Raw genomic sequence first — 13,847 nt, 5'->3', positions numbered from 1 at the left:
TGTGTAGTGTGTGTCAAATGTGTGTGAGTATAATATACATGAGGCATGCACATGTATTTGTGCGTAATCTAAGTGTATGCCGGGGGTATCTCTGTGTGACATATGTCTCTGTGTATGATGTATATGGGATTTGTGGTGTGTGTGTGTGTGTAATGTATGTGGAGTGTGCATATGTGTCTGGGTGTGTATGAGAGACAGAGATCTTCACTAATCCTGTGCTGCCTTGCAGATGAAATACACACACATGCACACACACACACACACACACACAGTGCACAATCACCTCAGGCCATAAACAGTGGCGAAAAAGCAGAAAGCTACAGAAATTCGGGAAACAGAAAAGCCTTTCCAGCTGGGGTGATAAAAGTAGGCTTCTCTGGCACCAAATCTTGAGGGATGGGTCAGATTAAGGACGGGCAGAAATAATGCAGGCAGAGGTAAGACCAGGTATAATGAAGCATGGGAACCGAGGAAGAATGGTGCCCATCTATAGAACAGCCTAGCTGGAGGATTAGGCATGACCTCGAGGAGCAAAGAAATGAACTGCTTCATCCTCTTGTTCCTGCCAGATAGCAAAGAGGAGAAACATTTTTATAACTGCATCCTGTACAATTCCATTCAAAAATTTCCCCCACTAAATGTGACCTTCTAGGAGCTGGTATGAAAGAAGAAACAAGACCTAGGCCGTTGGCAACTGAACAAGACTCTCTTTGTTCCAGTGCCAGAGGCCCCCTCGACCTCCCAAGCACGACAGAGTTTCCTGAATCACTTAGGATGGGAAAGCAGGCAGCCAGCAGTATGCGAGCATTAGGCACTCTGCGTGGTTTTGTTCTACATCACTCCAACAGCCCAGCTCCACAGCAGTGAAGGCTATACCATTTGGATGACCTTTAGGCTCCCTCTGAGCAGGAGGAAAAACACAAGGTGTCTCCAACAATCTCTATCAGTGTGCTTCAGAGGACCACAAGGGAGACACAGAGCCGAGACTCCCTTCCGCATCACACATGGAACAAAGAAGAGGCCCTGGCTGCAGCCAGCACCCCTAGCATCCTGGGTACCCTGCTGACAAGTCCATAGCCCTCACACGATGGCACCTCCCAAGCTAAGCAGCAACACTGTCCAGTGATTCATATTCTTACTGAACCCCTCCCCTTAGATTTTCCATCATGAGAAGCTAATATTTCCGATTTTATGCAGGTTTGTGTTTGTTCCCCTCAACAGAAGATAATGGAATCACCACTGGATATCAGACCCAAAATTGGAGGGATTAAAATGAAAAACAGCTTTAAAATGTGACATCTCTGTTCACTCAGGAAGTTAGCATCCCCCTTTTGAATGCCTCTGAAAGATCATAACGCAAATAATAATTCTGAATACATAAAATCTTCCTTTTAGAGGATGCAGAACCTGCAGAGCTTTTTTGACTTAATTGCATTCCAGGGTCCTGGATTTCTTCATCTCTTATAGGCTCTGTAACTCCAACTTGGGACTCCTCCTTTCCTCTGCTTTCCTCTTGAAATATCCCCTACCTTTCTCCAACCTATAATTCCCCTACAAAAGAAGAGGATTCAGCAAGGGGGGCTGGGTGGCAGAGGAAAAGGACTCATCCACACCAACTCCTTTCAACTGCAGGCATTAGTGTGTGATCTTCAGAAGTCACAATAAAGAAAAGCAACTCGTTGCCATCATCTTTTTGAAACCAATGATTCAGGGGCAAAAGAATTTAGGCAACTGGAGGTGAAATCTATAGAGAATCTAGTTTCCTTCAGTTGGCAATGAGTGCTCTCTGGGCAGGAGAGCAGAGTTGACATGGGGAGACAGAAGCACCGAGGACTCGAGAGCCTCTGATTTAGCAAAATGCCTCCCATACTGTTATGAAAGGGCTGGTACAGCTCTTCCCCATCACCCACACTCATCTACTCCCCCCGCCTCCAGTAAGATGTTACCCTGGGGAGCAGTCTCTCTCTTACTGTCTTATAAACTTCTGACATTTAGTAAATACTCTGTATTTCCCAAAGATTAATGAATCACAAAGCTTAAAAGTGATTCTTGTAAGCATTCCCTATGAGTTGGGGGATTTTAAATATCGAAGGCTGGGGCCATAGCTCAGTGGCAGAGAGCTTGATTAGCACAGATGAGGAACTGGGTTTGATCCTTGGCACCGTATAAAATAAACAAATAAAATAAAAGCATTCTGTCCATCTACAACTACAAAAAAAATTAAATAAATAAATAAATATTGAGAATTTGTTTTTTGTATTGTACAGTTTGGTAATTTTCAAAAAAACTAATAGATTGCCTCACAAGAGGCTCTGTCTCCCTCTCGTGTGCCCTGAGACCTATGAAGCATATTCTTCCCACTGCAGTGAGTGGGCCTCAGGAAATGTAAAACTGCAGCTTTTTTTGGAACCTAAAAGGTGAAGGGTTTGGGGCCCAGAAAGAGAGAGAGGGTGAGGGCTGAGGCAGAGCATGGAGACAGGAAGGCTGGTGTTACCCAGGGTCACTACTGTAGGGTGTGAGAGGTGGAGACTTGTCCCCTGGGCAGATACAGCTTGTGTGTCAAGAGACAGTCCTGCTCAAGAAAAGGTGGCAAAAAACCTCCTATTTCTTTAATCTGCACAGTCTCTGAACTACTTGGTCTCTAGCAAAATCGGTGAAAGAGAGTCAACACCACAGCAACGAGATCTCCCACCCTCACTCGCATCCTATCCAACACCTGAAATCAGTGCATGCAGAACATCAGAGCCCTGAGGATTTTAGCCCTGTGCCTTTGAAATCTCCTCTTCAATAGGAATGATTCATAAGCTAACCCTGTTCTGCAGCAGCCGTCTCCATGCTGTTCCCAGGAGGGTAGGTAAATGAAAACACCTTAGCTTGAAGGATTAAGGATTCAGCTTTCCCTGCTGCTTGTAAGCTTAATTCCCCAAACCTGCTCTGTGCAGTTTCTTATAATAACCACTCTCTCCTCCTCTCCTCACCTGTCAGTTGGGCCTAGCCTTCAGGAGAATTATCCAGCCCTGAAGGCCATACAGGAGTCCTGGTAAAAAGGAGGAAGAGGGCGGTGCAAGGGGCCAGTTTGGTCCAAAATGTGCCTTCTTTGGAAGACAACTTAGAAGTCACAGAGCTCTACAGCAAGCAATGTGACCTGGGGTCACTCCCTTGGGTGTCTACAGGGGCCATATATGTAAGTTAGCAAGGAAGTATGGTCAGCATAAATTCATGTCACCTTCAGTGTATGTGAAGTATGGTAGGGTCTGCTGGAGAACCCAGCCCTATGAACAGGGGGTGACCAGGACTACAGTGTGGGTACTATTTTAATAAATGTTTTATGGAACCTTTTCTCCATAACATCTGTTGTTCCATGCACAAGAAATGTTAATGGAAAAGCCAATGAGACAGTAAAGGTCCCTGATCTAGGGAAGTCTGCTTTTCATTTGTGGGGAAATTCACCCATTGTGGTGAGATCTTCAGAATGTTCAACCTATGGTAGAAAAATCAGAACTGTGTGAAGTCATCCCATTTTAAACACTGTCTACAATTTTCTTTTAAACCACCACACAAGCCAAACAAAATAGTATGTTTGTGGGCTGCTTGTGGTCTACAGGATAACTTCTTCACCTCCCTGACCTATAGTCTGTACTTACTCTAAAGAATAAGTAAAGCTCTCTCCCATGCAAATGATTGTCACAACAGGCTCTATGGGTTAGGCTGGGCCCCAGTTCATAAGGATACTCACGTCACTTTATTGATTTGTGGGTTGCAGATTATTGCAGTGCTAGTGATCGAACCCAGGGCCTCCCACATGCCAGGCATATACTGTATCACCAAGTACTTCCCAGCCCTGATGATTATGTTTTAACATGATTTATTTCTACAGTTCGACAGAGCTATCAACAAAGAATTGTTTTTATTACTGCTATTTCAAAACTTCTCAAAGACAAAATTAATTGGCCAAACATAACTGTCTCCATTGTGCAGTAAAGAAAGCCACATATCCCTCAAGTTTTGCTGCAGCATCAGTTCTACTCGGTCACTGCAGAGACGGGCAGCACAGCTCGCTGCAACCTTACCTCCATGGTGTGGGTTTTCCCTGATGAAGTCTGTCCATATGCAAAAATGGTCCCGTTGTAACCTTCAAGGACATCTGTGAGCAAGGAAAACAAATTAAAATTAACTCATTACTTTGGTCCTATGCTGGTATTGATGCATATTTTAAAACTGCAGTTTCCCATTGGCCCATCTCGTTTTTTCACCCAGATGTGTCAATTCCATGTGCATTTTAAGGAAAAATGTGAGATCAGAACAGAAATGAGGGCCTCCACTGCTCCACAAACAGAAAGAAATGGGCTCACATTTATACAGAGCTCATTAATGAAGAGGAGGCAGACACCCTTTCTCCCAGTAACATCAAACTTAAGACACAGATGCCAAGCAGAAAACTATTTTTTTAATAGACTTGAGTTTTCCTTCCATTGATCTCTTCAGAATAGTTGAGGGAAATGTTATCTGTGCTGTAAGTCTCTGGAGTGAGGTTAGACTCAAAGGACTTGCCTAAAGATTTTGATTTGGGTCAGACTAAACCCTGGCCCAGGCCAGCTCCTCAGGGAGGTTTCTCATGTCCGCCCCACCAGAGCTCTGTCACAACAGACCAGCTGGGGGAGGGAGGAGGCCTCACGCTATAAATTGACATCCAGTCCGCCTAGAAACCAGCAGGCCCTGACTTAAATTTAATGCCTCTGTTTTTTCAGTGTCGGGGCTAGCAAGGAGGCCCAGGCCCATCAGCATCAGGAATTTCTTTTAATTACACAACCAGCACACTATGCAAGCCCACACACAGGGCAGGCCACTTCCATTTCACGCAGGGAGGAGGGGAGGCGTGCTGAACGGAGCTGCTTTCTGCTGCAGAGCTGAAGATTATCTGTGGGAATTCTTTCAAAGCAGCAGAAGTGATTAAAATATATTCCCTCCTGCTTCCCCCCTTCATCCACACAAACATCACCGAAATGGAAACAATGCATAATTAATATCCCTGGCCCGCCATTCTGCACAAGGGGAGGAATTCTTCATGCATGCAGTCGGTGAGGGCAGGGAGAGGAGACCCATACAGAGGTGTCTTCTTCAGGGCCACGTGAGAAAAGCAAATCAGGCGATCCGCTCCATCCATCCACTTCAGAATGAGAGAGAAGAGAGTGCTCTCTGAATTTTATGAGGCTGATTTGCTTTTATTTTGCTTTGCCAGATTTTCTGAATTTCTTTTAATATAGACTGATCTGAGGTTGTTGGAGTGTGAACTGAGATCAGAAAAGAAAGAGGATTTTCCTTTAGGAAGCTAAAAAATAGAGAAAAATTAAGCGGTAATAATTTTTTTTTTTTTATTTTTAATCCTAGCAGCCCTGAAGAGTTTGTGTCAAGCTGTACTGAGAAAGACAGAGAAAGAGAGAGAGAGAGAGAGAGAGAGAGAGAGAGAGAGAGAAAGAAAGAAGAGAGGAAATGTTCACACTTATCAGACTGCTGGAAATGGTTTCCTTGGTAACAGCAGAAAGCAAAAATTTGAAAAAGTCAGTGTTAGGGTTAAAGGTTCAAGTTTCAGTTTTCATGAAAATGCCAACTTGCTCAGAGAAAAGAGTTCTCAGGCTGGGCATAGTGGTGCATGTTTGTAATCCCAGCTACTCGGTGACTGAGGCAGGAGGATCCCAAGTGCAAGGCTGGCCGGAGCAACTTAGCAAGACTCTGTCTTAAAATAAAATAAAAAGGGTTGGAGATGTAGCTCAGTGGTAGAGCACCACTAGGTTCAATCCACAGTACCACCCAACAAAGATTCCTCAGCCCTGAAGATGGTGGCCAGAGCAGAATATCATGAATATGATGTGCTATAAGGGACCCAAAGGAAAGAGTCCTCACCCTTCAGGTATGCTTTCAAAATCCTACATTCATAACACAAACAACTCTAGACAATTGGAACCCTGGCCACAATTACAATACTAAACCTTCTGTTTATTAGAAATTAAGCATTTCTCCCCAGACTGAAAAGGGCTTCCCAATCATTAGCCCTGAGCTGAGGTATTAGCACCGTACTGAAGAGACCAAACAGAAGTTATGCTCCCTCTCCTTCTCCACAGGGTGGCAGCCTCCACTGGCACCCTACAAGTGTTCAGGCACACAGGGGGCCCCAGGGAATGACTCTGAGAAACCTGCCACACCTTGAAGGAAACAGTTCAGAGCCCTGGCCCTGCCCACACTAAGAGAGTCCAGTCCAAGGTTCCTCCTCTGCATTCACCCCTGAGGCCACTCTAGCCAAGCACAGGGCACAATCCTGCTAACTGGTAGCTAGCAGCTGCTACCCCAAAGCTCCTGGATTACATCTATGAAAAGGAAAGCTCACTGATGGTATATCAATTGTTTTGGACCAAGCACATGAGACTGTACTGGAAGAATCCCTTTCTCTCTAGTATTTCAACAATGAGCACAATTTCTTTCTTTCTTTCTTTCTTTCTTTCTTTCTTTCTTTCTTTCTTTCTTTCTTTCTTTCTTTTTTTAAGGAAAAAAGTAAAAAAAAAAAAAAAAAGAAAAGAAAGAAAGAAAACTTAAACTCTGATTGGCCTTTAAAGTATTTACAATCATGTTACAATTAATACATTGTTGGAGAAGCTCCCCAGCGTTCAAGGTTGATCAGAGTTGACGTTGCTCTCAATTCTGAAAAGAAAAGACAAAGGTCTTTGAATCTAGTGTTCTCTATTTTCTTCTAAACTCCAGGTTTGGGGGGCCTGTTTATTCAGTCTGTTTTATTTTTAGTGGAGAAGAAAGGCAGGAGGAGGTCAAGGACAAACAGTGTGTGGAGGGGCTGGACCACTGAGACAACAGGAAGAGGAGGGAGCACAGGATCCACTCGGGAAGACAGTGAGAGAAGGCCTATGCTCAGCACTGCACAGAACACACACCGCTCCGCTCCACAGAAACAGCCCACAAAAAGACACTTTCATCACACTGAATGGCAGACAATTCCTGGGCCTGAGGAATGCGTTTGTTTTAGCCTCTGCCAAAACAGAGTGACTATTTCTACACAACAGCCATGCTCTGCTGGACAGAACCTTTCTTTGTGATGGGCTCTGGTGTGATATGATCTAAGCTCACACCACACAGCCTGTTGCACCCCTCAAGCCCAGCATACATCCTTCCAGCAACCAGGCAAACCCCAGAGAGCTTCTACTGCAGGTGCCAAGCACCTTCTCGTATCCCCAGAGAAGAGGGAAAAGAGTCTCCTTTTGCAGACTTCAGAAGCCCAGATGTGCATACTTCATTTTACTCAGTTCTGAGCTAGGCTTTGCTTGGACAGAATGAGTTCCATTGTTAGGTAAGAATTTGGGGACCTAATCAGACCTACACATCAGGGTTCCCAAGGAGGCTATTGTGGCTTCCTACCACTTCTTCAGGTGAAATGGAGACCTGTCAGGGATAGTGGCTGACAGGTCATCCTCAGCTTACAATCCTAATCTTCCACCAGCTAGTCAAACTGTTCAAATAACCCATGAGTATAGATTGTAGAGGCTATCTGGCCGAACACCAGTGGCCAAGGAGAATGCCCAGCCAGCCTGAAGGACAGTCACTGTGCCCAAGTAATGGCATGCTGGGTTTCAGAATGAAAATATACCTCACAATTGGCAGACTGCCAGGGCCATCCCAAGGCTCAGGAACCACAATTGCTATTCTATTTCCTTTACTCTCCTCCCATATCCACTCCTATCCCTGTCTTTTTGCAATGCTTAGTTAATAGTCCATATGGCCTGAGAGAAAAGGAACTCATAAAATAATTATTTTATGATTGTTTTTAAGTGCTCATTGTGCACCCACCAGAAAAGTAAGGGCAAGGTAATTCAAAAGAATATAAGTCAGTCGAACAAAACAGGCTCAAGTTCCAGCCCCATGCCTTCCTAACTGACTTGGCCAAGTTACGTTACCTCTCTGAGCCTCAAATTTCTCTTTGGTGTTAAAGAATTAATAATGTTCACACCACATTAAGTTAAGATTTAAGACACAATAACATGTTAAGTGCATAGGGGTACATGATAAATGACAGATAAATAAATATATTTATTCTTAAGAACCATATAAAATATAATAGTAAAATAGGTCTGAGTATATCATCCTAAACTTACAACTTATGGCTCCATACTGCCTCCAGGATAAAGTCCATTCATCTGAATTTCCACCAAACTTGGATCCTATCTAACTTTTTCAGCCTCGTTTCTTGTCATCCCCTCTGTACCCTGTGTCACTCCAAGCTGTCCAAGATGCCACATAATTTGTCTTTATGTTTTTGCAACTCCCTCTGCTTATACATTCTACCATCCTCAAGACTCAGTCTTTCCACAAAGTCTTCCTTAATTCTCCATTCCCTTGTCCCATCCATAAAAATCAATACAAAGTGGCCTTCTTCTGTGCTCCCCTAGCATTTTGCACACACCCATCTTAAAGCACATAATGCCTACATGTCTGCCTCTTGCCTTATACTTGCAGACAGTATTATGGATCTTGGTGACTCTATCCCCTGCAGGACTTACACTAACATGGTAATAAGTGGCTAATACTATTTGCATAAGTAAATGAATGACACAATGAAACTTAAAAGAAATCAGAACTGAAAAACAAGAAACCACCTTCTCTAGCATCTGGATATTCCACATCGAGCTAATTTGGAAAACAAATGCCCAGGTGGTTTTTGTAGGCCGGGACATTGTTACCAGGACTTCAACAAAGTATCTAGTAACCATGGTATTTAATTCCTAGGCACCCACAGGCACCTTTCCTATAGCTATCCCAATCATCACAAACCCTACAACCTCTTCTCAAAGAAGCATTCTACATATGTTTCCAGACAACAGTTTGAAAAGCATCAAACAAAGATGGGAGCATGGGAGATGTCAGAACTCTACAATCAGAAATATTTTAAAACCCAGCAAAGTTGTAAGGAATTTAAAAACTCAGAAAGAATAAAGTCATCCAGTTAAATGGAGTCTTCCAGCACCTCAAAATCATCATGGGTTTAGATAGCCCCGGAAGCAAAGCTCACCAGTCCACCTCATTATCATGAGTCAGGGAACCTTCCAAATCACTCAATTCAAGTCCTGAACTCTAGAAAAAACACCATCTCCCAAACTTGACTTAAGTAGGGCTCTTTATGGCAAGTGATACCTTAGCTACACTGTATTCCAAGTGACCCTTGCTTACATACCTTGTTTTTACCTTGGCAATGCAGAAATACACAGCGACTTCCTTCCCTTCATACTCGTCTCAGTGAATATTTTTAAAAGTTCAATCTGGCTTCATTACCTCCTCCCTTACAATCTCTTTTGAAAGGGCAATAAGGTGTTCGTAGTTAATACCAAATGAGCATGCTCATATCATGTTTATGTTGCCTTAGAAATGTCTTTTTATAATATCATGTGAGAGCCTGATTTTATTCTAAATGGTTTTCTTTGTGGCTCACCATTTATACAGGGCCTCAAGTTATCCACAGTTTGATTGTATCTTCACAAGACCTTCCCAGGGACTGCCTATTTCTTTTCTTCTTCTTAATTTATTTTTAACTGATATATAAAAATGTAGAAATTGTACATGTTAATGGAAAACTGCCTATTTCTGACACTTCAAACTATAGAAAAATCCAAACATTGAAAGAGGCCCAAACATCTAGTGAATAAAGACTCAAAAATTATTACTATTGTTTGTGAATCATAGGCATTTTTAAAAATGGAATCCATCCATTTCTAATTACATTGGCTTAGAGGGGGTGGGATGTATTTAAATGGCCTTCATGCTTAGCACAGCGTGTAGCAAATGCTATTTGCTTCTGGTAATGAAATGGGAGAGGGGGAAAAAAAGGAAATTCTGCCATATATGTGATTAATCTTACTTTAATAAAAATAGGTATAAGCTTGGGCTGGGGTTGTGGCTCAGCAGTAGAGTGCTCGCCTAGCATGTGTGAGGCCCTGGGTTCAATCCTCAGCACCACAAAAAAATACATAAATAAAATAAAGGTATTGTATCCAACTAGAACTAAAAAATATTTTTTAAAATAGGTATAAGCTTGATAATAAATGGAAAACAGGGCTGAATAGAAGCAAACCAAGAAAGATATGCTGCGAAAACAGGTTAGATAGGAGGAGAGGTGGGGATAAAGGGGTCAAGAGAAGGCAATATCAGAGTATGTTATATGCAAGTGTGAAGCTGTCATGATGAAACCTATTGCTTTATACAATTACTATTCACTAATAATTACAATAAAGACAGAAGCAGGAGAGTAAAGAAGAGAGAAGCAAAAATTACCACCAGATACAAGCCCAAACTATTAATTCCAAAAGTGCTCAAATACAGACGTTTTTTTTTTCTCTTCCCTTTTCTATCATAATCTCACTGAGGAGACCTTCAAAATTAATTGATGTCTGCAACAAGAATGTGAATAACCATACATCTCAGCAAGGAACATTACATACTGACGTGAGTCTCCCACGCAGGTGTCCAGGGTCAAAATTAATCTAACAGATGTACCCAGGGCTGATTTTCATGAATTTCAAATAGTTCAGTTAGTCAGCACAGCTTCTAAAAACAAGCAGATCTAAAACGGCACGGTATTTTTTTTTTTTTTAAGTTTTGCTTCTACCTTTTGCTTTTTAAATCCAAAGCTACCCGTAGAGGTGGCAGCATCAAGACATTTGGAAATGCCATTGCCATTGCATTCAAATTTGAAGGCATGGATTCAAAGATGAAAAACAAAGTAGCAGAAGATGTCCCCCAGCTTTGTCCAGATGGCCCGCTCCTCCTAGGCAAGCTCCAACCTGCCCCTGATTTGAAAGGGCAAGGTAGAGCAATGTGTAAATTGCTTCATCTCCCTGCTGTTATTTTGACATGAATCCTCCAGAGCCAAGGCCAGCCCCACAGAAAAGGACTGATCCCTGAGACATAAGTGTAGGCTTGAGGCTACCTGTTTGGAGGAACAAATGTCAGGATCTGGGTAGGATGGCTGAAAGTGGGTTAGATGAAATTATAATTAAAGAACGCTGAGGAGCAGGAACAGCTCGATAAGCAGAAGTATAATATGATTTTATGACACAGGAAAAAATTCTATGATGGCAAGAACTTTCCACTTTTAAGACTTCTTCCAGAGAGATATTAGTATAAAGGAGACAGATGCACAAAATAAATCAGATGAAGATATACAACTGGGAGTGTTTGGAATACGTATTTTCTCCTGCAAAGGAATAAAGATGTTCTTCTACATTTGCAGTAGTTAAAAACCATTATGGAAAAAGTATCACTATAGCCTACCTGGCTTTTAAGCTTTTAGGTAATCAGAATAGCTCTACAAAACGGTGACAAAAGAAATAAAGAAAGGAGGTATAGAGAGATTGAATAACTCGCCTGACATCACAGCAAATCGGGGCCAAGCCAAGGCTGTCATTCAGTGTTTCTAATTAGCAGGCCTCTGCTGACAGTCAAGGAACATTGATTCCTAGGCTGCAAATATCACTTAATGTTTTCCATTACTCTGAAAGGCCCAGGAGGAAATAAAGAAATAGCACTTACCTTTGACAATTTGCTTCGCGCACGCATTGTAAACCTGCTCTTGGGTTGTGTTGGGCGGCAATACTCTGTCAAAGACATATGGCTTCCCTTGCTGAAAAAGACAGACAAAAGAAAGAAAAAGGGCAGGGAAAACGCATTAGTAGTTTAGGAATGAAAAGCACTAATATTAGTAGTTAGACCTTGGGCGCCAAATCAACCAACCTTATTTTTAAAAAACAGTTGCATACCTTGCTGGGAAGTGTTTACAGCATAAATACATTGTGTGTATGTCTATTGTCTGTTGCAAATCTGAGCATAAAAGAATACGTTCTTAAAAGTGAAACATTTTTTTGATGAAAGGTAGGCTGACACTTATTTGAATATAGATTTATCAAGAGCTTACACTGAACTAAATACTGAACAACTAGGAAACAGTCTTGCCCTTGTGAATTGTTTAGCTAAGTATGGCAGATAACTAATAAGCGAGAAGGCAAACAGGAGAACATAAATGCCTAGGTACAAAATGATGGAGCCAGATGAGGGCGTGTCAAGGAAGGCCTTGCTGAGGTGGTCTCAGTTAAGGGGATCTTGAAAGGATCACAAAGATACTTGGGAAGATCTGTGGAAGAACCTAGTAGACAGCAAAAGGATTGGTGAGTCCAAGAAACTGAGGTATGGTACAGAGGAGGTTGGCAAGGAAATCAGGAGCCACCAGTTCACTCAGGGTACTGCAAGCCAAGGTCATATGCTTGGGGGTTTTTTTTAATGGGAAGACAACATGATCAGATTTCAGAGTTGCTCTCAGTAGTTTTTTTATCCCAAAGAATACAAGTGTTTTATATGCAAAAGTGATGCCTTTGCCAGGTTGAGGCTTCTCAGACAAATGGGGCCCAGCCCTTCTCTCCAGTAAAACAAGAGATTTCCCCCATATGGGGTTTGACATCTGGTTTGATACTGCACCATGTGCAACTCAAGGAGATAACCAGGAGAGGGGAAAGAAAGAAGCCATAGCATAGCACTACACAAGCACTGGCGCCCAGTAACTCAAGGTTCAATAAGGAGTCATTGAGCACTTCTGTGCCAGGCACAGTGCTAAGTACTGGGAAAAGGCACTAGGGAAAGGTGCCAGGTGAGACAGGTCCAAACAGCACCTCTTTTCCACCAATACTGCCCAGGCAAGCGGTAACCCTTCCCTGCCCTTCCCCAAGCCCAATTCACCCAGGAGGGCCTTCACCTTTCACCACAAACAGTAACATTGGGGAGATAGAAGACAGGGAAACCAAGAGCCTCCTTCATTCCCAGCAATACCTACTACGAGTGCCCCGGACACTGAGAACCACCCAAGGACAGTCTGACTCCTGAGAAGATAACTGCTCTCGAGGGATCCAAGTGCAAGGCTTGTTACATCCCATAACCTTCTCACAAAGGACAGAGCTGTCAGACTATCTTACGGGTTTCCTCACTTATCACTATGGGAAGAGCTGACTGCAGGCAAAATCCCTGTGCTTCAGCTCTAGTCTTGGAAAACAGGACTGAGCCAACCCAGGAAACAAGCTTCTTTTATTTGGTCTTAGGAAAATGCAGAATCTTCCAGTACCGTAAAATTTTGTTTTCATGCTCAGTGGCAGAACCAGAGTCTTTCTGCTAAAATTATGGAAAGGGATCATTTTCTGATGTTTTATTCCCAGCTCTGTTCCCTCTGGTCACTGAACCAAGTTTTGATTGAATAACCCAAAAATATTCCTCACCACAATCTATTGCTAACTCTCAGTCCGCTACATCCTTACTAGTTTTATATTTGTAAAATTCAACTAAATGTCAGTAGGGCAAAGGGTAAGAATAAAAAATTACAGTTTGCCTAAGTATTCGTCAATCATTGAATCTTCTGGGAGGAAAAAGGTAGCTTTGCTTAATTTTAAACCAATCCACTATTTCTCTGAACTTAATGAGAATCATCAAAATAAACCATCTTGTTTACAGCACAATCCTACTTGGAGTTTTAGGGAAAAAATGTACTTAATACAGCAGGAAAAATTACCTATTAAAACATATATGGTACAAAAAGGACCCCAATTTTGCCCTTTAACTTAAGGTGCTTATTGGAATACATTATACTTTGACTTTAACAAAGACAGAACAGAATTTGTTGTTTCTCCTTTAAGCAATATCATTTATCAAGTGACCAACAGATAATACAATGCTTTTCCATGACCTAAAGTTAACTCTCAACAGAGACTGACTTCAAGTCATGATGACTGAATTGATGCTAAGAAAAGATAAGATTTAGA

The 13,847-nt window shown here is 42.3% G+C and overlaps 1 protein-coding gene across 1 annotated transcript in view; it reads right to left on the bottom strand.

Moving 5' to 3' along the window:
- The window catches only part of Kif5c (kinesin family member 5C), a gene marked incomplete at its 5' end in the record, with an annotated part of 102,143 nt that extends 90,463 nt beyond the window's left edge, over window positions 1-11,680 (bottom strand). The window contains 2 exon segments of the mRNA XM_048811957.1: window positions 4,071-4,144; window positions 11,581-11,680. Coding sequence (XP_048667914.1) covers window positions 4,071-4,144; window positions 11,581-11,680 — 174 coding nt within the window.
- Between the last annotated feature and the right edge of the window lie 2,167 nt (window positions 11,681-13,847).

The sequence above is a fragment of the Marmota marmota genome, unplaced genomic scaffold (assembly GCF_001458135.2).
Source record: "Marmota marmota marmota unplaced genomic scaffold, marMar, whole genome shotgun sequence".
NCBI classification, from domain to species: Eukaryota; Metazoa; Chordata; class Mammalia; order Rodentia; family Sciuridae; genus Marmota; species Marmota marmota.
The sequence above is the reverse complement of the archived record's forward strand: the minus strand, read 5'-3'. Positions and strand labels throughout refer to the sequence as shown.